The 27,632-nt window shown below is 31.5% G+C and overlaps 3 protein-coding genes across 4 annotated transcripts; 2 read left to right on the top strand and 1 right to left on the bottom strand.

The window, feature by feature from the left end:
• Nucleotides 1-14: 14 nt before the first annotated feature.
• Nucleotides 15-5,728, top strand: LOC131947673 (pseudouridylate synthase RPUSD2). The gene is made up of 12 exons (XM_059308932.1): nucleotides 15-63; nucleotides 1,635-1,975; nucleotides 2,133-2,259; nucleotides 2,413-2,534; nucleotides 2,613-2,713; nucleotides 2,993-3,159; nucleotides 3,345-3,486; nucleotides 3,897-4,033; nucleotides 4,412-4,557; nucleotides 4,651-4,933; nucleotides 5,039-5,202; nucleotides 5,534-5,728. The coding sequence occupies exons 2-12, from the start codon at nucleotides 1,670-1,672 to the stop codon at nucleotides 5,630-5,632; spliced, it is 1,794 nt and encodes a 597-aa protein (XP_059164915.1). The 5' UTR covers nucleotides 15-63; nucleotides 1,635-1,669; the 3' UTR covers nucleotides 5,633-5,728.
• A 1,943-nt stretch (nucleotides 5,729-7,671) lies between these two features.
• Nucleotides 7,672-14,027, bottom strand: LOC131947690 (ileal sodium/bile acid cotransporter). 2 transcript variants are annotated; one of them, XM_059308966.1, is made up of 5 exons: nucleotides 13,404-14,027; nucleotides 13,014-13,100; nucleotides 12,717-12,888; nucleotides 11,776-12,339; nucleotides 7,672-10,965 (listed from the first exon to the last, which is right to left on the bottom strand). In XM_059308966.1, exons 1-5 carry the CDS (start codon nucleotides 13,962-13,964, stop codon nucleotides 10,931-10,933), a joined length of 1,419 nt encoding a protein of 472 aa, XP_059164949.1. In that variant the 5' UTR covers nucleotides 13,965-14,027; the 3' UTR covers nucleotides 7,672-10,930. The 2 variants fall into 2 exon arrangements, with proteins under 2 accessions (XP_059164949.1, XP_059164948.1); XM_059308965.1 differs by lacking the exon at nucleotides 7,672-10,965 and having other exon boundaries at nucleotides 11,631-12,339.
• Nucleotides 14,028-15,707: 1,680 nt separating this feature from the next.
• Nucleotides 15,708-25,820, top strand: LOC131947675 (chloride channel protein C). Its single transcript, XM_059308935.1, has 19 exons — nucleotides 15,708-15,780; nucleotides 16,698-16,940; nucleotides 17,275-17,417; nucleotides 17,751-17,880; nucleotides 18,130-18,210; nucleotides 18,376-18,551; nucleotides 18,705-18,797; nucleotides 18,941-19,184; nucleotides 19,864-20,058; nucleotides 20,686-20,774; nucleotides 21,142-21,275; nucleotides 21,910-22,081; nucleotides 22,232-22,406; nucleotides 22,509-22,675; nucleotides 23,087-23,263; nucleotides 23,972-24,077; nucleotides 24,317-24,415; nucleotides 24,656-24,775; nucleotides 25,301-25,820. The coding sequence occupies exons 2-19, from the start codon at nucleotides 16,755-16,757 to the stop codon at nucleotides 25,592-25,594; spliced, it is 2,781 nt and encodes a 926-aa protein (XP_059164918.1). The 5' UTR covers nucleotides 15,708-15,780; nucleotides 16,698-16,754; the 3' UTR covers nucleotides 25,595-25,820.
• The last annotated feature ends 1,812 nt before the right edge of the window (nucleotides 25,821-27,632 follow it).

The following is a 27,632-nucleotide window of genomic DNA, read 5'->3' as shown; positions in this document are numbered from 1 at the left end:
AGGCTGTCTCACTACTGGTGCTACTATCCTGCGCTATTATACATGCATTGTCATGTTCATTTGGTGAGCAAGTTTTCCTAATTTGGATTATACTTTTAATTTTGAAAAAAGGACAATGCACATTTTGAAACTTCAATCAGTTGTAGCCCTTTCAGATGTAATAGTTTTAATATACAATTTTTTTCTGTTTAGTTAGTAGTGGAATAATTCAATTTCGTTCACCAGGATTTTTTCCTCCATATTTTTAAAAAGAAGTGTGTTTTTGACTATGCGGCGTCAAAAAATCGGCCCCAACATAAGAGCCCAGTCAAATTGACCCAGTCAAAAGGGCCAACCACATATGGACCCCGTCATATAGGCTGTCGACATATAGGCTTCCGTCATTTAGGCTCCAGACAAAAGGACTCCAGTCAATAAGGCTTCCGACATATAGGCTCCCGTCCTTTAGTTTTTCGACAGAACGGCCCTCGACATTTCGACTCCCGACAAATAGGCTACCGCCATTTAGTTTCTCCACAAAACGGCCCCCGTCATATGACTCCTGACAAATAGGCTCCGGTCATTTTGGCTCACGACAAATAGGCTCTTGTCAATTTGACTCCCGACAAAAGGACCACTGACAATACGGTTTCTGTAGAGACTAGTCTCCCGGCAAAATGGTCTCAACAAATATGACACCTGCCAGTGGGACCCCTTCATCAATATTCTTTAGAGTTAGCTTATCCAACACTTGTTCGGTTGGCCTTATTTTTATAATAGTTTATCTATTATAAGAAGTAGTATGTTTTAATTTAAGGGTCATCTATCTATGACTTCCATAAATGAGTCGGTTGTAGGCTGTTCCAACTCAAGTGTGTGGGGAGAGGGGTCCACGCTGTACATCCCTACCTGCAGTAAGCTTGTAGGTTATCAAAACAAAATGTCGTTATCCTGTAAACATCATTTATATCATACATTTACACTTCTGTGCTCGCTTTTAAGCAACAGATCTTTTCTGTTGTAAATTAAACATTATCAAACCTTTAGAATTGGTGGAATTTGGCTGTTAAGGACTAGATTTGTTTGTGAATTGATGTTGGTTCATGATAAACAATTTCATTCAGACATTTAAAAGAGGTTATAGTGGTAGTGGATGTAGAACAAAATGGTTACTTTTATGCTAATAGTGGTAATACGATTCATTTGTCTAGAGCCAATATGTCAGTAGTCATTTTGTCGGAGGCCAATATATCGGGAGCCAATATGTCCTGAGCCTATTTATCGGGAGCCTAAATGTCGGGAGCCCATTTGTCGGGAGCCTATTTGTCGTGAGTCATTATGACGGGAGCCAATAAGTCGGGGCCCTTTTGACGGGGTTGTTTTGTCGGGGGTCATATTAACGGGGCCGTTTTGACAGGGCTGATTTGTCCCGGGCCGTTTTGGAGGTGCACCATTTTTTACATATAAATGTAATAAAGTATTTATCAAAGATTATATTATACACCTTAAGCTTTCAACTTTGACAACTCAATTAGGGTATGAATAGCTTTTAGTTGCTTGTGTTGGCAAGATTGCATATGAAATCACTTTTATGAATCAATTAACAACCTATGTACATTAATATTGATAATCTTATTTGATACTTTTGTCCATAGAAAAGATAATCAACAATTGTCGAGCAAAGCAAACTATGCTCATCATTCATAATGCATTGAAACTATTGCAAAGAATTGGCTATAAAGGCATTCCAAACCATTCCTGCTGCAAGTTAAAACATAGTACAGACCTTTTTACAAAGGAAACTTTTCTACCACTTAATTACTTGAACCAGTTTTGTAAGATAAGCACCACAAGTTCAAGTGAAGCTACCATGGCAGAATGTGCTCTGCCCAAAACAGATATCAGCCCAGCTGAAGTAGAAGTAGATGAAACTAAAATGAACATCACAGACAATCTAGATGCTTCTAAACCCTTATCTAAAAATGCTATGAAAAAGGTATTATATATTTTTTGGTACAGTACAATCCTAACAATTTTAACTTGAGAGGATAATTAGCCTGCTTCTCATTTTAATATATGCATGATCAAAGCAGCTATTGATCTGTTATAGAAAATAATTTGTAGTAAATTGTCTAACTAATCTTAATATTTAGATGGCCAGAGCTCAAAAACACAGTGAATTAAAGAAGCAGAGGCGAGAAGAGATGAGGCTAAATCAAAAAGATGATGCTGGCTACAGCCCAGAGGACTTGAAAGACTCATCTTATTATTTTGAAAATGGTATGGATCTCTCTGTTATTTTCATTTTAAAATTAACCTTTTTCATATATAACTGTGTTAAAAAGTATACTTTTAAAATTCTGTACATAATTAACTTATATTTTTTCTTTCCAAAGAAAGGTAAAAAGAAATAATACTTACTTCTTTTATCAGGTTTGAGGAAAGTTTACCCCTACACATACATTTTTGCAACTCATGCAAAAGGACGATGGGTTGGTAGGACTCTTCTTGAAGTTTTAGAGAAAGAATTTGGATACGATCAACCTGGAGATTTGGTAAGATATATTTTACTTTACTTTTTTATTTATGACTTTATATGAAGACATTGGGGGTAATATTTGATAATTTTTCAGGAGAAAGCTTTTGAATCTGGAATGATCCATGTCAATAATAACAGAGTGCCCTCTGACTACAGACTCAAAGACTGTGATTTCATCTCTCATAAAACACACAGGTTTAAAACTTCATTTTATAAATTTTGTTTGCAGTTCAGCGCGTTGCTAAAGTGTATTATGTTCATTGCTTGTTGTTTGTTTATAACAAGCAATTAGATTTATTTTGATAGGAAATTTTATTAAGTAACTTATGAAATATCTATTTTTTGGTGTTTAATGTCTTGTCATTTGTTTAGTTAACTCATGAACTATTTTTTTTTGTGCTAAATGTCTCGTCAGTTGTTTAGGTAACTTATGAACTATTTTTTTGGTGTTTAATGTCTTGTCATTTGTTGTAGGCATGAAAATCCTGTGACTGCAGCACCCATAGAAATTATAGAGAATTCTGAAGATTTATTGGTTGTAAATAAGCCATCCTCTATACCATGTCATCCCTGTGGAAGGTATAGGTTCAATTCTCTTGTGTTCATTCTCGGAAAAGAAATGGGGCTTGTTAATCTACGAAGTAAGTAGTAATTATTATACTGTTTTTGACAAGTACATTATTTTATTACATTTACTTTTTGTTTTAAAAAAAGGCTACAGGTAATTGTAAAGTATCATAAATCTTGTGAATTATGTCACTTAACATTTTGGAGTTTTATGTTTTGTGCCAGAAAAAGATAGACAATTTACCCTATTGTTTTTCAGACATTTATCGTTTAGATAGATTGACCTCAGGGATTTTAATTCTTGGCAAAAGTATAGAAAAAACGCGGGTGTTAATGAACCAAATAGCCAAGAGACAGGTGCAGAAGGAGTATGTGTGTAGGGTGGTTGGCAAGTTCCCAGAGTGAGTAATGCTTGTGTTTTGAGTTGTGTGTCCAAATCTATTGTTACTATTATTGTGATTGTTATTCTTTAAAAACAAGTGTGTCATGTTGCACCATAAACTCTGGCCAAATGTTGGAAATGTGGGTTCAGTTTTGTTAAGAGTGCACTGTGTTTTCCCTCATGTGTTCTGTATACTGTGTAATTATTAAGGGAGGATTATACACCTAACAGAAAGCTTCGTAAAACAAAGTAGTGAATGTGAAGGGAGACAATAGCTGCACTTAGTAACGGAACTTTATTTTTTAGCTGTTTTGTTTTTCTTTTTAAAATATATGTGAAAATTACTATTGCATTTTAGCATGCAAATAAACATTGAGCAGCTATTAATTGTACATCTGTAACAACACTTTTCATACAAACATTGAACAGGGGAACTGTGACAGTAGATCAACCACTCATGCCCTTGTCAAACAAGCTGAGACTACAGGTTGTATCACCTAAAGGAAAGTCAAGCCAGACAACATTTACTCGTTTAAGTTACAACAATAAGACAAGTGTTGTCAGGTGTGAGTGTCAAATAGCTTTCAATTCGTAATAATTTTGTTGAGAAAATTTATTTGCGGCTTAAGTTATTATTATGATAATTGATGAGCTTTAGTCAACAAGAGATCTCTGACCCCACATAGCTCTAGTGTGTACCTGACTTTGGGAAAGTTAAATGGATATGCATAGTGCTGACATGCACAAGCTCTTCACAGAAAAAGTTAACTTCTTCTGCCCGTGGGCTATCAGATCTGAAACTGATCTTTACTTTACTTAACCTAAAAGGTTTATTTTTTATGTCTTATTATGATCTCCATGATATCATTTTTAAATTGTAAATTTTGGTAGTTCAGAAGAAAACTTTTGAGTTATGCTGATTATTTAATCTTGTTTGACTGTAGGTGTACCACATACTGGCAGAACTCACCAAATCCGTGTCCACCTACAGTATTTAGGCCATCCAATCATCAATGATATGTTTTATAACAGCGAAGCCTGGGGACCTAACAAAGGAAAAGGTGGAGTCTATGAACTCAATTTTGATGAGGTACAAATATTTATTTGTTCATGAAGTTTGTAAGATATTTTTATTCATTACATATTTATTTATGCTTTTTTAAAAATGTAATTGATTATTTAGGTTTGTCAAAGAATTTTATCAGAACATCATGTGACGTTATGGGACGGTGGAGAAAACCCGTTGTATGAAGAAAAGTTAAAAGAAATGCAATCTTTGGCAGCTGTAGATGACCTGACTAACACAAAGTGTATAGAACAAATCCAACAGGTGCCACGTGAGCAGATTTCTGAAAGTCCAGTGTGCGTTGAGTCACATACAGATGGCCAGAAGAATTCTGACAATTTCTTATGTCATGAACCTCCCATCAAGCGGTTGAAAACAGAAACTGTTCAATCTGATCCAGGTATTATGTTTTTAGATATTTATGGTAAGAAAATTTTCCTTTCTAAACTCAATGGCTAATTTTAATGTAATGAATTTAGCAATATTATTGTATATTATCCCACAGGTGGGGAGACAGCAGATGGTGCCACTAGTCCACCTGAAGCAACGCAGCCTGGGTTTGACATGGCCAGATGGTCGGTTGATCCTGCATGTGATCTGTGTAAGAAAAAACCTGTTGATCCTGGGGAGAAGAATCTTGTGATATTTCTTCATGCGCTCAGATACAAGGTGGGTGGTTACCATTTTTAGTTTAGCACTGTATAAGTTCTCTAAATATAAACCTGCACTTAACTGATTTGTTGTTAAATACTAGGATATGTGATGCATACAAAGTTGTAATCCTCGACAAGCAGTTTTGAACATGCCATATTCAGATGAAAATGTTTACATTTAATTATCTTTCTTGGTCCACTTTCTACCAAATGTACTAGTTCTGTGTTGTAGATTTTAACTGCATACATTATGAAGTGTAAACACAAAAAGAACTTTGACATTAGAATTTTGTTTTTGTATGTTTTTTTTTACTCATATATATTGAAAAATATTTTTTCACATACAGGGTCCAGGGTGGGAATATGAGACATCTTTACCAGAATGGGCGAAAGAAGATTGGAACAGGGAAGATGACTACATTATTGATACCTGTCCTAAATTATGATGTTCATGTTTACATAGGGTGTGAGAATGTGCTTAATGCTGTCATTTCTTTGAATATTTGTGTCCGTTAAATTTGAAATAAAATTGGAAACCTGAATGTTATGTTCACTTGGTTTTTTGCGAATTATCCTTACAGTAAGACCTTGGCAATGCAAAAATATTAACCATGTTTGTACATTATTATATTTGGATAAAACAACACTATACTAAATACATATGGTGGGGGGGGGGGCAAATCATAATAAAAAAACAATTAAAAGAAATAAACTTTATTGCAGCATACATCAAAGTAAAACATTCCATGAGGTCTAGGAAGACTTAACCCTGTTAGATTTTACTTCATGTTTTTAAAAAAACCTTAGAAATTATATATATTGCCCATGACACATTGCTCATTAAATTAGAAACATTTTCAAAAAAGCATTTTAGATTAATCTGACACATTTGATCTTAGCTGAAATATGGTGGTATTGCATTTTGAAAAGTGAATTACTTCAAATAAAATAGTCAACAAATTCTTTGCTGCATTACAATTATAAGGCATCTCCTTAAAGTATAGTTTTAAAATGATAAACCATACAGCTGACTACTGTCTAAGGATACTACTACTGGCACGGTAAGGAACTAGAGGTATAAAACCTAACAAACCATGGTACAGATTCAACTTATTGGGTCAGTGTTAACATAACAGCTGCCATGTGTACACTATTTAAGCCGTGTTAGGACACTTCAAAAACTGGAAAAATAACTTGGTCCCATTACTTTGATGAGAGCTTCTCATTACAAATCTTAAAACCTACAAGTCAAAATGCATAAGAGTAACAAAACCAAAGTTCAAGTAAATTTCTAACAAATAATTTAAAATAACTAGTTAGTGTAATTTTTTTTAAAGTACAAATATTTTAGTAGTTTTATTTCATTAAGATCATGAAAATGAAATGTTAAGAATTCAGTTTGCTTTACAAAAAAAAAATAAAAACTAAAATTCTACATAACTAAATTACTGTCTATATAGGTAGCCTATAGATGATTTGTAAAATAAAAAAATAAATAAAACCCATTTCAATTTATAGATTTTAAGCTTTTGTATGATTGTAACAAGTGGAAATATTTCTAACTTCTTTAAACCAGTGTTTCCCAATCTGTAGATCTCAGCATCACAAAAAAAAAAACTAAATACTCTTCAAATTATTTTTTTTCACTCCATAAATTTAAAGGAAACTAAAGTGAATGTGGGAAAAATGTAAATAGTTTAACTGGTACCTTGGTGATTTGAACTTTAATATACATTCATTGTTAAATAAAAAGGCTGCTGCAACTAAGTAGAAGATAAATATAATCAGAATAGAAAGTTAGGGATCTTCTGGAGATTAAATGAAAATTAGTCATTTAATTATTTTTCATTTGGGGTCATCCATTTATGATGTCTTCAATAACATGCAATATGTACCTTATTATGCTACAAATTTGATATTTTTAGCAATATCTTTACAAGGCGCATGGACGCTGTGTACCTCTCGATTTTACATACAATTATTCCTAAAGATAATGGGAGGTTAGAGGCAGTCATAAAATATTTTATAATAAAGAGGGTGGGCTAGTTGGGCTGTAGACTAAACTATTTAATGTCCTTTGTGGCTGTCTAGCTATGAATATAATTCATCTAATCAACGTGACGTCATATTACTTTTACTGAACCTTACAGCCACCTCTCCCTATACATGTTTCGTAAGCCCTACACACCTGACCACACGAGCGCATTCTACATGTTATTTTCTAATTTTAAAAAGGTGGTTATTTTGAGTTTATTACTTGAAAAAAATAACTAGATCTACATCGTCTTAGGCTTTGACACAAATAATAAAGTAGGCAAACTATGGTTGCACGATCTACCAGGGTGGTCTACATCTTTTGTTTTTAACTTACTTTTCAATGCTTTGAAATTTTTAAAGATAAACTTATAATAGTTTATTGTTTTAGAAAATTGCAGCAGTCAATGTCCTGCCCCCACCCCAGCGCCTGTGAAAATTTGCCTTTTTTTTTGGTTGGGCTGTATAAAGTTACATCTCTGATACATTTATTCACCAGTTGATCTGTGTTGTTTTTTTAACAGGAGTACAGCGGATTTAATTCACACATTTTATATGCAGTTTTTTAATTCTTAATGTGGACTCCATCATAAGTGGATGACCCCTATTGTATTTTTAATATCTAAAATGTTGTGCTTAATAGTGTTAAAAGTTTTATAAAACCTTTAGACCTACCATAGTTGATATTTTGTATCTTAGCTGAACAACAGAAAATATAAAATTCTTTTTTTTTTCTAAAAAAAGCAATTAAAGTTTATAAAACTTAAACTGATAATTAAATAGAAAAAATAAGCAAAACAAAATATTAAACTTATAAACCAAAAGAATATGTAAAAATGTATAAATGCATTGTTTAAAAAAGGTCTGATTATATAATAAAAAATATTTCAGCACAACTAGAAGCATTCTAGTTAATAAAATAATGCTCTTATTTTACTGGGATAAAAAAATATTTTTTTAACAAATTTGAATACAAAAAAATTATACTAGAAATTGTAAATAATGTTGAAAAATAATTGCTAAAAATTGAAACAAAAAAAATCAAATGTTTACAAACAAAATAAAAGATTTCAGTGAAAAACTGATCAGAAAAGCACCTCCACTTATTTACAACCTTGGTAAAACCAATTAATTAAAGTTAAAGAATTTTTTGTGATCAAGATATTCAAAATGTGAAGTCATTATACAAAAATAAAACTGACCTTAAAGCTGAAGGTCTTGGTCAGAAGATATAAATACAAAAACAAAAGGATATAGTATTATGTAGCTTTAGAATATTTTCAAGTTTAAAACAACTAATGTATAATTCTAGGGTGGATACTCACAAACAGCATGCTGTATATATACAGATTAAATACAAATCACCTACATAATATTTACCAGGTCTTCAAAAAAGCCTGTCAGTCATATATTTGTAATGTACAACCTTCACCAAGATAAAAAAATTTAAAAATGGATTTAAAGATTAAAACAAAAAAAATTTAAGACAGCTGAATTATGGCACAATGTATCATCAATCTCAGACTAGGTAACTGGCCATTTCACTGTTCTTTAAAAGGAAATAGTTAAACAATTGTCAGTGATTCAAACTTTAACAGCAAAACCTTGCTAAAACAATTATCACGTTGTTTGCTATTTATATTGCCATAGTACCCATCACAGTTGACATGTTTTGAACAACTACCCACATGCAAGAACGAACAACATATACAGACAAAATGCTAAAATTAAATAAAAATACAAGAGATCTTAGTACTTGTACAGTTCTGTGCATGCTGAGCAGAATGGACCTAAAATGTAATGACTACAAAGCTAACAATATTTTATACATAAATCAAATTTCAAAATGTTAAATAAATTTTGTATTTTTAGAAGTATAAGTTTGGTTGTATTTATATATATCTATGATGTAAATTAGATAGACAATTGATATGATGCAAATTAGGGAGACAATAGAAAATACAGATTGGTTTAATTAGGACTTGTGTATTTAACACTGAGTTCCTCAATTTGTTTGAAAAAAAATTATTTTATTTACAATTATTAAAGGTTTTTAGGGTTTTTCATTTTTTTTTTTATGTAAAAATTCAAAATGAGATTTTTTAAAATTAAAGTATAAACAAAATATGAGAAAGTTCAGAGCAATTTTATTTTTCCAAACTGAAAAAAGGATGCCTCTGCATTTACATACACTTTTTAATACCTTCACATCAAATAAGTATTGATTGTCTTTTATCGGATGAATACATTACTAGTTTTTAACAAATTAAACTTTGCATATAGATCTAGCAGCTTTTACCTCCCCTCCAGTTTTTGCATACTCAAGACTGTAAAACTAAACAATTGCAAATATATATATAACAAAGATGTAACACTGTTTGACAGTTTTTGGTACACACACTTTTGTTTGATTTCATGCATATATTTACATATATCATAAATTGCAATTTCTAAAAATTAAACTAACAGCTTAAGTACAGTTCTAGTGAGGTACATTACACCACGTTTTAAAAAAAACACAAACCAAACAAAATACCTTCTTTTCTTTATAACTGCAATGTGTGAATAAAAACTAAGGTTCAGTGCACTGTTACATATACCACAAAATCTTTGGCTCTTTATCACAATCATCATTTGATTATAAATCAGCATCATCAAGAGTATGATTAAAATTAAATACTTAAGCATCGATAAGAGAATATGATATTTTTGACACATAATGTTTTAAATAGTTGTAGACTATATAGTAAATATACATTATTTATAAAGCTACTGATATTAAACTTCTAGTGAACATTAAAATATTTTGTGAAAAATAATTTTATAATAATAAATACAAGTAGCTTATAACATCAAGTGGCTAACTAAATATGGTGAGCAGAGATTTAATTAAACAAAATATATTTCCATAAGATTATTCACAAACCCTTTAACAAATTTGAATTCAAGGCAAACAAGCAGTTTTGAGCATGATCTGACACTGTAGATATAGTAACAAAATAAAGTCTTACTTATAAAAAGGTCTCTTGAAAATACAGATCTGTGAAGAAAATCTAAGAACTGTTTTATAAAAACAGTTGGAGGGCGTTTGATATCAGGGCTTGGCACTCTATTAGTAAATATGGCAATCACTTTTAAAACTTATAAATCACAACTTAAAATTGCCTTAAAAACAGATGTGAGACCCAATAGGAGTTACATTTTGGCAAAAAATGTCAAAATTAAACTTTTAACAAGTTTATTTTAAGATTACTTTTTTTTTAAATAGACAGAAGCTATAACTAACAAATAATAATCTAATCACATTCAACATTTTATACAGAAGACAAGTATAAAACCACTTTTATAAAATCACATAATCTTTTCGAATAGAGTACACAAATCCATTCAATTAAAAACAGTGAAATTACCATATGAATGGCAGAAGATAACAAAGCTTTTAATAAACATTTTGAAAACCCTGATTATAGTTTTATATAATTTAAGGTAACAATTTTGAAGCTGAAAACATGGATACAATCCACCGAAAAAATAAACCACTACAACAACCGAGTGAAATAAAGTAGCATCAAAAACAGTTAGCCCTGACTTAAGTTGTACTAGATAGTTTGGTCCTACACATGTATGATTTTTACTCCCTGTTGTTCCAAGGTTCAAGTAATGCTGAAACTACTGAATATAGAACACACTGATGCAGAACTACCCTCATATTACACAGGTTCTGGATTGTCAATAGACTCTTTACCTGAGAGCAAAAGAAGCACCATTAGTTTTGTAACAACTTGAATTAGTTCACCTTTACCCCATGCATATGATGAGCTGAATCCAAATGCCATCCTTATAGTTATACCCATGGTTTTTTGTATATTTTAAAAGGTAGGTAAAGAAACAGAATTGACAAATGTTGAGAAAAAAAAATTTAACACTTGTAAATTTAATTTTGATTTCAGAATGGCTTTGGAATAAAGCAGGTAGTGCAGAATGGAGGTTAAACATGCAATGTATTCTAATAAAAAGTTAGTACAAAAGATTGTTTTTATAATGCCATTACATTTGTAATCTATGATGAATTAATTAAAACATAATTTTTTAAATTGTAAAGAAGTATTTTTTTTAAAAACAGACTATTATTTGAAATCAGGCATGCACATTATAATCATACTCATGGAGCATTAATACAGCAAGCAATTGTATACAAATGGCAGGTGATTTTCATGTATAATAAAGGCCTAATTATTTTTATTTCCTGAATTATGTAATTCCCCGAAACAGTAATAGTTAAATTGAAAAATTCATAATGAAGATTTTGATTTTTTCTATTATAAAAGATTGGTATGGATATTAATTTGTTTAAAATTGAATTTATGAAAAAACAAACCTAGTGTAACTTGAAAAATAGAATTTAAATAGAATGTTTAACACATTTTTTAAATGAATAAATTTTTTTAAAAATTTAATTTCAAAATGGTTTACAGCTCTGAATTGGAAGCAATTAAAGAGTCACCTGCAGCTTTTACATTATCAAAGTAATCCCTGCCCTTAAGTGCACACCCACCTTCTCGGGCCTCTCTCTTCTTTCTACGTTTCTCTAAAAAGATCTTGCCTTGCACATACAAGATCCCAATCACCAGTGGTATGGGGGTAAACAGAGCAGATGCCACAGGTGCTACGATGCTTGTGTCTTTGTCCGGACCCATCAGAGACAAACGAAGTAGCACGATCGGTATCCCTGTGTTCTGTATACCAGTCTCCACAGCGATTGTAATGATGTTCACCTTTCCTTGCCGCAGAACACAAGCCACGAGACCCCCGAGAAGAAACCCTAGATAGGGCAGCAAGGCAGCAGCCAGGAGGACTTGTCCGTTGAGCAGAGAGAATATGTAGATATTTGCATAAACACCAACAGTTAGAACAAAAACAATGAAGATAAACACTATGTACTTGACAGCGTTGACGCACATTTTGGCAGCTTTGGGACATTTCCGCTGAAGAAGTAGCCCAACTGTGACAGGGATGATGATACCCAAGAGAGAGAAGAAGATATTCTGAAAAGGTATCGTCACATTTCCTTCATCATACACCACTTTCCCCAGAGTGAAAAGCCACATAGGTAGAAGCCCTGTAAGGATATGATCAAACAAAAGTTAATTTAAGTAAGTAATTTATTGAAACTAAATTACTCAATATTAAAAGCCAATTCTATTTGGGAACTTTGATCTTTTGCACAGAATTAGTTATATTATTAAAGTAATTTACAGTAGTAACATATTTTATTGAAATTTCCATAGTTATTCAAAATTATATTTAAATTGTACAAAATGCAGTAACTCATTTAAAAAAAATTCTTAGAGATTGTTAAAAATATTTTTTTTTCTTTGGAAACAACAAAATAATGTAAAAACTAATTTCATTAACACCTATTATAAAAGAATTAAGATTGATAAATTCTATTTTTTATTCTTTTGCAGTGATCCCCCACTGCATTCAGTCACTTACCTAAGGCAGCAATGGTGCTGATCAAGGTCATGGTGACACTCAAGCTGACATTGCCATCCAGGAGATGGGTGTAAGCATTGCTAGCTGATCCACCTGGTGCACACCCCAAGGCAAGAAATCCCAAGGCAATGCCAGGATCTAAACTAATGCTACTGGCAACAGCAAATGAAATCTAGAAAAATAATAAATGTACATAGTTTACATCTGTAACACACATTAAAGAAATATTTTAATATTTGAAAATTGTTTTTTATATGATACCCAATTCTTAATATTTTGTAAGTTAAGTTTTATTACCATCGGCATGATGATAAATTGGCAACACAAACCAATAGCTGGAGCAATAGGTCTTCTTAACTCGGACTTTACAACTTCAAAATCTATCTGTTAGAAATACATATAAAAATATTTTTATGCGTTGTAATATTTTATGCTGTTGCTTGAGTTTAAAAGAAAAACAATCGACACTGAATTTTTCAAATATACCAAATAAAAAATTTTAAATTCTTTTTGAGTTATTTTAAAAAAGCTTAGAATTAATAATAAATCAACATGCTATTTGAGATGACAGAACGTCAAATATGTTGTTTTTGCTTTTTTTTTTTAATATTTGTGAGAAACAACTTTTAAAATATATTATATTTCATTAAGTGCGTAAAAGTTGAAACAGGTTAAGTTTATAGTTACCTTTGCTCCCATGCCAACATTGGTCAGTACAACCAATAGCACAACAACGACATTAAATGCAATGTCTATGGGTCTCTCTCTCCTCTCCACAAATAATTTATATAAAGTAACATCCCCTCCTGGACAGAAATCTAAAATCTTCCCTGAATTACCAGTGCTTGCATTAGCAATGGCACAAATCAGTAAAGTCACTCGCCCAGGCAACTTTCCACTAACTTCAAAATCAATAGATCCATAAGGATAAATAGGATCAACAAATACCTCTGCAGGACCCCAAACTTCAGCTATTTTATGGTTGTCAACTGAAGCCTTAATTCTCCATCCACTTCTCAAATGAATCAACTCTGCATCATTTCCAGTATTGTTAGGCTCCAGGTAGGAGTAATTAAATGTTAACACTGACGTTTCATCTTGTATGATTGTGTATGGAAATTTCAGGCTTGTCTGAATATCAAAGGACAGTGGTTGTGTCTGATTAAACATAGGTTCACTGTCAGCTAAAACTAGTTGGGGTAATATAAAAATTGCAGCCAAACAGGCACTTAAAAATTCTGAGTACATTATATTTGTTGAATTTAGTCAGCTGAAGTTTCCAATAAGCTAAATTTCTTGCATCATGCTTGCTGCTGTAATATGGAAATCGCTCATCTGGAAATTAAATAAGTATAAGTTAGATCTTTTTATTATCTTACTTCTAAAGTGCTGGTTAGAAAGTTGTAATAGTGCTCACCATTCTGCAGACAGGACATTTTCAAATACAGCTTATACAGGCTATATTTTTACTAGATCTAGTATTGTTACAGTGATTATAGTCCTGAATCTAGCCCTGACAGTAGAAAAAAAAAACTTCTGTTTTAAGAAACAACAACTACTGACTCAATGGATGCATTGCTGTATGTTAGTGTTTTTAATATTTTCAGTAACTTAACAAATTAAGAAAACAGTAAAAATATTTTTTGTGGCCTTACAGTAAATATATGTTTAAATTTAAAGGAATAAATAGAGAGGAATTACGGAAAATGTATGCAAAGCGTTGGATTTAAGTTTTCTTTCAATTGTATAGCAACTCAGAAATGGGGGTCACAGACCTAAAATCATGGCTTTTTATATAGTACGAGCCGACCCGCTGCGTATCATACGCCGCTATTTAGTTGTTTTTTCTTTTCTACTTTTCATTCATAATTTGTGAATTCGACAGTACCAATGCTGCCACTGAAAATATTTGCTTAAAACACTAAACCCCCCTCCCCCCCCCCCACGTGAAAGCAGCCTCCTCTTAGTTACCTCCTCTAAGTTTAAAATCGTTTCAAACTAGATCATCTGCCCCTAATAACCGTCACCAAACCCGTCTCTATGATTGTAAAATGTAAACAGCGTGAACCACAGCTCACCAGACCATGTGAGGGGGTGGGGGGTGGTAGCGATAGAGAGGAAGAGAGGGGACTGTAAGGCGCGCTTGCAGCTTGTTTTCTAACGGCTCCCAGAAGAGAATTATATAGATATAAGCCCTACCAATCAATGTTTGTCATGCTATCTAGAAACTTTAGGTAATAATGAATAATGTTAGGTGATATGTATGAGTAAATACAAATGTAATGTAGTTAAATGTAGTAATGTAATGTAGTCTTTATGGCTAAATTTTATTATTAGATAATAATACTTCAAATCAATAGGCCTACAGTGTTACAGAATACATTGAAAATAAAATGAAATAGTATAGATAGGCTATTGAAGTATTAGTATTAGATTAGTATAGGCCTACACTAAACTACACTGTCTTAATTAATAGTCTTATGACTTATTCTTAAAATATAGAATTTCTGAATTTTTTTCTGCTTTATGCCTACTTTTTATTTAGATTTTAGAATCCAAGCCTAATGATTGAGGCCAGGCTGGGGGTTCGTTCTGCTAAGGATACAAAGTGTCGACTCAAAATATCATCCACAAAACTTGACAAACATTTTTACTTCCGGGCTTAAAAGGTTTATTGACCCAACAATGATTTTGAGTTACATCCCTTATATTCAGCCTTCTCTTCTCCCTCCCCTTGTATGCTTTAAATTTATTGCAATAGTTAAGATTAAGAGTAACCCAGTAACACTACCGCTATGTAGATCAATTAATTTAATGTAAGAAAGTTAAAATTCAAAGAGATAAACGTTACACATTAATGTGTGTGCTCTGTATGTTAGTTTAGTGATATTTAACTTTAAGTATTAAAATCTATAAGTAAAAGTGACATAACGTTGTTATGGTGGGCGTGTCCACACTGTCCACAGTGCACAACAATCTGTGTGTAGGCTGGCTTGTGTGTCAGGTACTAGACTAGTTCTACTTGGTAGTCTAGTCAAGTCCAAGGTTTAAGAATTTAATTAAGGTAGGCTTTCAATAAATGTTTATTTGTTATGTTAGGCCCCATGTACTAATTATAATTATTTAATATTTTGAGTCTCTAGACTCTAGTGACTAGTGACGCTTAGTAGAAATTTAATATATTAATATAATTAATATTATTAAATGTTAATTATTTGTAATTTGTTAATTATTAAAAATTAAATATAAGAAAAATATTGTAGGAACTAATAGAATATAGATAGATCTAGATGAATAAATGAAATTATTAACCTAAATCCTAATTAAAATTAGATTTGCTGTTGTTGTAAGCTTTAGTGACTAGACTTTAGTCACTTTCCGAGGCGTAGCGAGGGCGGGGGGGGGGGGGCGGGCGCTGACCTTAGGGGGGGCGCCAAATTGAAAGTTTGAGGGGGGGGGTGCAAATGAAAAGTTTGAGGGGGTGCAAATGAAAAGTTTGAGGGGGGTGCAAATCAAAAGTTTGAGGGGGGGGGGGTGCAAATCAAAAGTTTGTCTCCGGGTGCCGGGAAGGGTCGTTACGCCTCTGGTCACTTTGGTAACCTGGTAGGCCTAAATCTCAGTGGTTAGTTTAGTAAGTTTAGTTGCATGGTGTTGGTCATAGTGTAGTCTAAGTGTAGGTAATACTCTAGCTACTTAGTAGCTAGATTCTATTGCTTTAGCAAAAGATTCACCTCTTATAAATACATATAATGCTACCTTGACTCTGTAGGCAAGTAGCATAGGTATCTGGGAAAGGAACCACATTCATAAACCAATGGCCAATAGACATAGTGTGATACTGTGATAGTATGATAGTAGATACTGAAAAAGATGATCCATCCTTATTCCTTAATCCTTAGCATTTCAATGTTATATGGACCATCAAGTTTGCAAGATTACTCACTTGCCAAAAGTGTTGATTATCTCTCTTTTCTTTTACAGTGTTATGGATGAAAGAACAGTGTAAATAACACAAGAGTAACTTGAAAAACCGACATCATGTCATTCTCCAATGTATTACCGGATGATGAGGATTTCTTCTCAGTACCCCCAGCCGCACTCAGAAGACGAACCTTTACAACCAGCATTGTAAGAAATTCAATCTCGCATCAGAAGCCAACGCCACCTAAAGATGACACAATATTTGCTGTGAAGGATGATGAAAACTTTTCAGTCTTTGCAAAGGTATTTTGCTAAATTCTCATACACTATCAAACAATGAACATTACACAGCATAAATAGTATCACCACATCCTAATAAAGACATACATTGTGGGACTTCAGACGTATACTAAAATCAGTTCCATAAAATAGTTTTACGGCTTAAACACTTATAATGTCTAAATGAGTGAGAATATACACTGTTTTTTAGACACTGTTAATGTTAACTACTAAAATAACATAATTGTTGATATGAAGACAATCAAAGTTGTGTTGATTCATACAATCCATTCATTTGTAATTTAGACAAATTTTTAAGAGTTAATGATTTACTCAGTTCTTAATGTTTTTTTAACAGGGTCGAGATTATGAGCCAGTGTATGTAACTCATGAGTACACAGAACAAGAGAAAGACACGCTCAATGCTTATGAAAGTTGTGACTATTTACCTAATCATTGTCACATTTTTAAACATTGGATTAAACGTCAGACGATTTCAGAGTAGATATTTTTACTTTTTTTCATTTTTACAGTCACTATATAAATTATTCTTGATCCCCCATCATTTTCTTTGTGCTCCACAAGCCTCTAGATGCCATTCATTTGTAAAAAATTTGCAGGAATAAAATTTTTCTTCATGTTTGATAGCTCACATTACTAAGTATAAAGCAAGTAACACAAAATTGTTTTATCAATAATTACATTATTCTACATTTGTTTAATTTTGCAAGTTCTCCATAGACCCCCACTTAACCATAAAAGCTATTAATATATTAATGATTTCTTTCAGTTCAGAAATTACTATTAATTCATTTTTTTAAATGTTTATCTTAGCCTCGAAACAGACAGATGGGTTTTGATGGGTCTGATTGGTTTTGTTATTGGAGTAGTTTGTTTTTTTCTACATCAACTTATTGAGCGAATTGATCACTTGAAGTGGCAACAAACCAAATCATATCTGGAGGTAATTTTTTGATTTGTTTGCAATGTCTTTGGTCATTATATCAATGTATGTGCAATAATAAATAATGTGATACTTTTAATGAGTTGTATTCATAGAGTTATTCTTTTAAAAAGAATTTCTAAAATGATGGCAAAAAACCAAACAAGGGAAATTTAATGTGTTAGGACTTAACAGAAACTCAAATTAACTTAGATCTATGTGTAAATTCAACTTTGATTTAAATAAAAAATATTGTAATATGTATTTTAGGATGAGCGACTTTTAGAGGGTTGGTTTTTCTGTGCTGGCTACAGTGTTTTGTTTGCAGTTTTTGCTGCAGCCATTGTTGTTGTAAGTAGAAACCTGTTTCAAAAAGTGTTCAATCTTCTCCTTTTTTTTCATATTTGAGATACATAGTTTGATCTGAAGTAAAGGAATGTAGATCTATAGCATTGTAATCAGCTGATTCAGATGTAGTTCCCAAATGAAAGTTTTTTTATCTAACATTATTCCTAGTTCTGGAGACCAAGTGCAGGGGGATCAGGCATGCCTGAAGTTACAGGCTATCTAAATGGGACACAAATCAGGCGTGTTTTTAGTGTCAAAACCCTCATTGTCAAGTTCTTTTCCTGTGTTGCGGCTATTGGTTGTGGTATGCCTATTGGTCCTGAAGGACCCATGATTCATATGGGGTAAGAATAAATGAGACATGTGCAATATACTATTTTTTAGGCAATTTACCTATTTAAATTGATTGTTTACTAGTGATTTAGCTGGTTATTTTAAGAAAATATTGTTTTGTGTTTAGTCAACAAAATAAAAAAATAATTGTTTTCTTCAAACAGTGCTATAATTGGTTCTGGATTAAGTCAGCTGTCTGGTTACTTAAAAAGAATCCGCCTGCCTTTTTTTGAAAGATTTAGAAATCCAGAAGACAAGTAATTACTTCTTTTAAATTTTTTAAACTAATTTAAAAATATAAAAAGATTTTAAATTTTCTTCTGTTTGAAACTTAAGAGATTTCACATTTCCAAAAAAAATGTTGTTTTTAATTTAATATAATGTTATTTTACCTTATCAGGCGAAACTTTATATCTGCTGGTGTGGCGGCAGGGGTATCGGCTGCATTTGGGGCCCCTGTTGGAGGTCTGTTGTTCTGCATGGAAGAAGTTTCCTCATTTTGGACAAAAACTTTGGCTTGGCAGATTTTCTTTTGTTGCATCATTGCAACATCCACATCGGATATTTTCAACTCTGCTTTTGAAAGGTTCCAAATTATTGGCATGTTTGGTGAGTTCAGGACAAGCCGGTATATTCTCTTCAATGTAAGTTGAGTTGTTTGTTTTTTTCATTTTATTGTATAATTATTGAAATAGCTATTGCTAGATTATTTAAAATACACTTTCAAAAATTGTTAGGAAACACTTGTCAGTATATCTATAAACCCAGTGTCTACATGTATGTCCCAAATAAAAATCCAATCACATAAACCAAATGTATTTCTATCTAACATACATTGATAACATGACCCAAGGGAGGCACTCAATCACATAAAAATTGTTTGCCTTCACAGTTAAAACTGTATTTAATTCATATAATTTATTATCTCATATTTTCACATTTAAAAAAAATATTGCATTGTACTGAATTACATCATATCAATTCAGATTATACTGGTTTATGTTGTGTTGTATTATATCATGCTGTGTTGTGTAGCATTGTGTTTTTGATTATGTGTAATGTTTTTTGTTTTTTTTGTGGTGTACTTGTTTTTTTTATAATGTCATGTTTATTTTAATTGTGTTAAACATTTTCTGGTGGCTTTATTTAATATTTATGATTTATGGTATAGGAATTCTCTTTATAAAACCGGCTAATGGTTTTGAATATCAATACTTTGGTTATTTGTTATCATTTTTAGTCAGCATTTACTAGAACTTAGAGCATCCTATAATGTACCACCTAATTTTTAAATTGTTCATTGAGGTATTTCTATACTTACAGGTGGATGAAGCTGTGGATATAAACATTCTTATGTTCATTCCCTCTGTTATTATTGGTATCATCGGAGGTCTACTTGGATCACTCTTTACTATAATAAATCTCAAAATTCATAGGTTAAGGAAGCGTTTCCTTGCTTCAATACCCAGGCCATGGGTTGTAAAATTTCTACGATTGCTGGAGCCTGCAGTCATTATGGTAATTGTTTCTTGCAGTCATCTATTTTATTTTAAAATTTTACTTTGTCAATGTTTAACAAAGTTAGTTAATGCTTAATCAGCCTTACTAAATATGGGAATGAAATTGTAATGCCTGTGTGTACTCATTAGGCTTGTAGCATGCAATCAGTTATCTTCTTTGTTTCCTTTTCAATTTCAAACAATAAATTTTCTTATGTTTATGGGCATTAGTCTAACCTGCTTTGATATTTATTTAACTTTCTTGCTTATTAATTGGAAAATGTCATAATTGTTCAGCAACAAAAAAAATTTTTTTGACAAAAATAAATTATGAAATTTAACTTTTGCAATTTCCCCTAAATAAAAAAAATTACACATATGTAATTTTCCTAAAATTTGTTTATCTAAGACCTCAGCAAAAACATAATTTTTTATATGTTTATTGCATTGAAATATAATACAACTAAAATTATAGATAGACATTTTATGAAATATATGAATCATTATTTAACTATATTAAAGAATTGAACAACAAACGTAATTTAGATTTTACTGATTCCAATGTTAAAATATATTTTAATTTGATTGCTTATTCCATTTTATGTTGTGTTTAAAATTTGTTTAGAATTTATTTTTGATCTTACAGTTGATTATGAGTTCATTTTCAATTTTTCTGCCAATGGCATTTTCATGTATTCCTTTTACTTGCATGAAAGGGGAGTCAGGAATTATAAGGTAGCACCACTTACTGTATGCTTTTTTTTGCTTTAATATTGCACTATGTCGAATGTACGCATTTGCAAAGAATCAGCACTGCTAGCTCTAATGTATGCTATTTAAATTTCATCTTTGGAAATACATCTTAATTACTTATTTCAGTTAATTTTCTTTCCTAGTTTTACATTGTTTATAAACTTTCAATTAATTTATACCACAACATTTACATTTCTTGCACTGCTTATAATCTATTTTTTAAAATTGAATTTTAACTTATGAAACTGTTTTAAACCACATGAAAAAAATGTTGACCAAATTTCAAAGAATATTGAATGAATTTAAAGCTATTTAAATATACTAACATATAGTTTTAAATTTTTGCTAGTCAATATTGTGTCAATGATACAATGAACAAGTATGACTCACACTTTGTAGAGGAAAATATTTTTCACACTTGTGATGTGGGGACGTATTACCTTGACAACACTACATTTGTATACAATGGTACTTACAATGAATGTGAGTAGTATTACTGCTATTATTTTTCAAATGTTAATTAATGTAATACAAAAGAAAATACCCATTTAGACACATACAAAAGCAATAGGAATAATACGGCAGAGTTTATCTGTTAATGTGATCTCGTGATCTCTACCTATGAAAGGATTGTGTGGTCAGCACATGCGCATCTTTTTTTTACCTTATCCAACACAAGTCATATACCTATTAAAGCTTGGTGGAATCAGACTCAAATGTTGAAGATTTCCCTGAGTCTACCCAGTTCTGATGGGTACCTGACTCATGTTAGGGAAAGTAAAGGTGGCAAGGAATAGTGATGACCATACTATATTTTTATATTCCAAGGTCACAGAACTCTACTTCAACCACCCTATTGACCACCATGTCCGAAACAGTAACTCCACTTCACTGTCACTATACCATTTGACCTTGCCACCCTTTATAAACTTCATAACGTGATATTTGTTGCCCTTGTTCTGAATTATAAATGTTCATAAACATCAAACAGAAGGCACGACAGTGCTTTAATCTACCATGAAAAATATCCTGAAACTTTGTTAGTTAAGGCAATATTGTTTCTTTAATTATGTTTTGAGGCCATTCAATTAAAAGGTCAACTTTTTTCCCCATTTAGTGTCACTCCTGTTATTCAGTTCAAAGGATGAAGCCATGAAAACACTGTATCTACGAAACTCACACAAGATGTTCAATTACGGACCTTTATTTGCCAGTTTGATCATCTACTTTTTTATGGTGTGCTGGTCAGCTGGTACTTCTGTTGCTGCTGGCATTCTGGTTCCCATGCTGTGAGACAGTTTCTACTAAAATTCTAAAAACAATTTCTGCAACGATAGAGATGTATAAATATTTTATCCTTAAAATAAATCCTTTTTTAAAATGAAAAATGAAATATTGATAAGCACCTTTTCCAGAACTGTTGTTTTTTACTTTTTTAGAATGATTGGAGCTTTGTATGGTCGAATCATAGGTCTAATCATGGTAGATCTTTTTGGCATTCACTTGGATAATGACTACTTAAGCTGGATGGATCCTGGGGCCTTTGCTCTGATTGGCTCAGCTTCCTTCTTTGGTGGCGTGTCTAGACTAGCTCCTGCCATTACAGTCATAATGGTGAGGACAAAAATTCACAGAAAACTGATAATTATAAAATATAAATAAAAAACATTCAGCTTGAATTAACTTGATTTGTTTAACAAAGTAATTCTATTACAGATGGAACTTACCAATGATCTCAAAGTGTTACTGCCCGTGATGACAGCTGTAATGGTGTCAAAATGGATTGGAGATTTTTTCACCCACCCATTCTTCCATGCTTTGCTTGAGCAGAAGTGTATACCATTTCTAAACCAAGACCCCCATGTCAGGATTGAAGGTTTAAAGTAAACACTTTAAAATATTATTCTTTTATATATAACTTGATGTATACCATTTCTTAACCAAGACCCCCATGTCAGGATTGAAGGTTTAAAGTAAACACTTTAAAATATTATTCTTTTATATATAACTTGATGTATACCATTTCTTAACCAAGACCCCATGTTAGGTTTGAAGGTTTAAATTAATTTAAAATATCAACTTTTATACATAATATTATGCATATTATTTTGTTGTCCTTCAATAGTGTTACACATTTAACCACATACCCATGGGCATTATTGTCTTTATTAAGTCATTATTATTCCTTTTATTAGACTTAGATTATTGCATAATTTAGTACTAACTGAATTTTTAAAAATATGAAATACATTTTTATCGTTAAATTTTAAAGCAAAAAAAAATTCCCTTTTCAGTGTTAAACTGGATCTGTTTTCTGCTGAGGACATCATGGCTTTCCCGGTGGTGACACTAGAAATTGTGGATCATGTGCCCAGGATAGCGCAGATCCTGCTGGACTACCAACACAATGGCTTCCCTGTCATACGCAAGAACAGAGAAGGAAAGAAAGTTTTCTATGGATTGATCACCAGGTTCGAACAAAATAAAATTCTATTAAATCTGAGATGATTATTGATAAAGTGGTTTTTTAAGCTACATTTTATAGCCCCCTTACCTAAATTTGTTTGTTATTTTTAAAAGCTTCTATTAGAAAAATGTATCCATTAGGTTCTGTATATAAAAATAGTATTTTATATCAAAGATGTCAACACCGACCACTGGCAGGAAGTTAAAACAAAAGACTACAGCATTAGGCCACTCATTCACTCAACTAATGATTAACAAAAAAAATCTGTCTCTTATAGATCAAGCAATAATTTAACTTGTGCAACTTGTGAAGTAGCATTGAAATTGTTGTCTGTCATAAGTATACAAAAACGTTGATTCCAGTTTTTCTAATTCTTACACTGTTCTATGTCATACATATGCTATACTTGATTACAGCTATATTTGCTATCTAATTTTTTTAAAAAGAAGACTTCTTATTCTTACACCCAAGGTAATACTTAATACTACTTTTGAACCACTGAGATATGACTTCCAAGGATGTTTGTTTTGTTAAAAATGACATTTATGCAATGCAATATCATATTTGTTTGTTTGTTTTTTGTTACAGTTAGCAAAGGTATTATAGTTCTAGCAGGAATATATTTCAATACAACCTGCCTGCATTTTTACCAGCACAAAGATTTAGTTACTAGTCAAAACTTGTTGAAATGTTTCCCCTCTGTCTGATACAGATCTGAGTTGCTAGTGATACTACAACACAGGAATGTCATGACCCATGGGAGGTGTGAACCCATGAAAGATGATGGCGTGGACATTGATTCAATTGATTATAAAAAGGTAGCTCTAGCTTTAATTCACTTATGCATTATGAACTTCATTTTTTTTTTCAGGTGAGGTGACATTTTAACTTGGATTGGATACATTCCATCTTTTTAACACAAATTATTTAGATTACTTTTCAAGCCTGGAACATAATATGTCTATGTTTAACCTTTGCTCTGTTTAACAAATGATACATCAACATATTTAATACAGACTTGTTTATGTAATTTATACTTTACTCTGATCTTTTATAGATGTTGAGAGGAAAAAGAGATAATGAAGAAGTCAATACAAAATTCTTGCTCCAGTTTGTGGCAGAACAATCAGAATATGCAGAGTACTACATAGATTTGGTAAGAGATGTATTTAAATAGTTAAACTCATCAAAAATCATTTATTTTATTTTTAAAAACAAAGTAATCAGAAAAGGCATGAATAATGACAATAAAACTAATTCTGCTGGAATTCCAGTTTAGAGGAGTCAGCTGGATAACTGTTTCTAGGCTACCTTCGCAATATTGACCATATTATTATCTTATTACCATTGTTATTTAAAATTTTCTTTGAGATTTTATTACATTTGTATTCCTCAGACCCCATATGTTAATCAGTCTGCAATGTCAGTTCAGACTAAATTCTCGCTGAAGAGAGCATACACAATTTTAAGTGCACTTGGCCTACGTCATCTTACTGTGGTCAATTGTGACAATGAGGTAATAATAAAATAAAACTTGAATTTTTTATTAACTGTCTTATTTATAAAAATATTTTATTACCTAGTGAAGGTGATTTATGGGATCTCGCTACCCAAAAGGTTTAGAGTTCGGATCCTAAATATTTTTTTTTTAATTTAAAATAGTAATTGTGGGATAGCATAGTTAGATGGTAAAGGGTACATGACTGGTAACCTGAAAGTCTCAAGTTCAGCTTTCTGACTCAAATCTGTAGGACATCCCTCAGTCCTTCCAGCTCTGATGGGTACCTTATTAACAATAGGGAAACTAAGGCAGCTTGGTATAGTGCTGATCACTTGCATGCCGAGGTCATTGATACAGATTAACTCTACCTAATCTGCCCCTTGTGACGTGGGCACCAATGGGAAGATATGATGATGATGATGAAGTGATTTTTTTATAAATTGTATTTAATTGATAGCAGCATAGTTGTGATCAAAATTGAATCTTTTTTTTTTCAAAATAGCCTACCGCTTAAAAAATTTCTAAAATTATTTTTTTTAGGTTAGAGGAATGATTACCAGAAAAGATCTAATGGGTCATCATATGGTAGAGGTGTTGACACCAATTCTACACAGAAAAAGTTATTTTAGAACTGGCTCTTTTGAGAAGAAGGAAGAAGATTCAGACACAGGAGGAAAAACTGAAGGGAATAAAGCTGATGGAAACTGTGAGAGTGCAGCTACTGCTAATGTGATTCCAACTATTGTTGTGACCAGTCCAAGCAGTAAAAAAGTGACCTCCTCTGTGGTAGTAGAGTTAAATACCTTAACAGAGGATGAAGAACAGAACTGCTGATTATGGATATTATTGACAGAATATTTCAATTCATTTGAATGTAAATTATGAATTCTGCTCAGGAGATCTTATTTATTTCTGTATTTGATACATTTGGTTTCAGTATTTTATATTTGTGTAAATTAGAATATTGAATTGATAATTTTTGTACTAAAATCATTCATCAATTTAAAATGATTCTTTTTCATTTTAATAAATATGTATATATATTTTTAAAATAACAAAATTATTTAGGGTCTACATTTTTGCAATGTTTACTGTACAAGAGATAGGGCAGGTAAGCTTGAAAAATTAATGTACGTCAGTAATCTTCCTTCAGTGCAAATGTAATTGGTATATTTTTTCTTTAATACTAGTGAAATTTGTGTACTAAATTCCCTTCAATGCTAGAAACATAAATGTATTAATCTTCCTTCTGTGCTAGATATTAGTGTAGGATTGGATCTTATATAAAAACTGAATATGGTAACAAGAAGCTTGTAATTGTATTCAGACTAAGATGTTCAGTGGTGGTTTGGTTTAGAGACTTGGTAGAAATGTGCTGGCCATTTGTAAGCTCAAATTTATATTTGTTTTTACCTCCCAACAGTGATTGAATCCAATAAGCTTAGTTTCTTTTACTTAGAATAAACAGATCTGCTCTAAAGCTCAAACTATGCATAATGAAATACCATTTCAATTATCAAAACAATTAAAGGATTTACTAAATTAAATAGAAAGATATTCCATATTTATTATGTACTATTTTAGCAATGCATTTTTTACACAATTAAGGTCTTTCACTTTTTATTATATTAAGAGTTTTTTTTTTTATTTCTTGACAAACACTAGAAAAAAATTTTACTCTATATTGTAGATCATGTTACATGTGATTTTTTTACGTGAAGTTTCTATACAAAAAAAGCTTAACTTATGTGTTTTCATTGTTTAAATTAAGTATTTATACATGTGTATGACAATTGGGCTTTTCTTAACCCTTTCTACTAGAAAACATATGTATGAAATTTTAAGTTTTAGTTAAGACTACAACGGATAAGATTTTACTTCCAAAAATGTGTTGTTTTTGCTAAGTAAAGAATGTATAAAATCATGTCTGACACAAAGAAGAGTTTAAAAAAATAAAGATAAACTCAAATTTTGAATTTATTGATCTGTTAGTAGATTTCCCATTAATAAAAAATTCTTTCAGATGCTATTTTATGCAAAAAACTACTTGAAGCATTGCACACTGCAGAAGATTTATTACCTAAATTATTTTTTTTTAAGAAATAAAAGCAATCACATTCATAGTATATTACGGTATAATGGTTAAAGTAAATTTAAAGAAAAACAATAAGACATTTGTAACCATTTTATTAGTTATTATAAAATATAAAGTGCAATATTATGGAATAATACAACTAAAATTGTATCAAAAAGCAAATTTTAACATAATAAATCAGATTTGAAAAAAAATATTCCAGCAGATATATTGTATGTTTCATACAACTAAGGGAAAGATTTAGTTCATGATATGATTTTCACCACAAAAAAATATCAACTTACATTACTTAATTAAGTTCTGAATAATTAGATTTATAACAATAAAAACTTGATTTCCAAGAGATCATTTATGTTAAATATTAAATAACAGACTGATTTTTCAAAGTAATATTTGCATTGTTTGTTATTTTAGAATATAGCAACGTAAACTTGGTCTGGAATGAGAACAAAAGTGGTTTACTAGTAATGAAAGATACATGACTCTAGAACACACACAACTTGTGATCACATTGAGCAAGTGAAAACAAAAACATTTGTCATGAGCCTACAGATAATCCTGATGATCTAACAATTAGTCATTCACTTGGGGAAATTAGTTAAACAACATACTAGTATTTATTTGTGGCTATGCTCTCTTTTCTACACTAAAATAAGCTAAGAGTATGCATGATTACAGAAAAAAAAACTGATTACCTTACATTGCAGATAAGTGCTGAAAGTTAATGTTAAAAATTAATTTCTAAAAAAAATTGTTTCAATAATTTTAATGGAAAAG

This window comes from Physella acuta, unplaced genomic scaffold, assembly GCF_028476545.2.
Source record: "Physella acuta isolate Inbredline_101_S28 unplaced genomic scaffold, ASM2847654v3 ptg000604l, whole genome shotgun sequence".
Lineage (NCBI taxonomy): Eukaryota > Metazoa > Mollusca > Gastropoda > Physidae > Physella > Physella acuta.
Note: the sequence above shows the minus strand (reverse complement) of the source record. Positions and strands in the feature narration are given on the sequence as shown.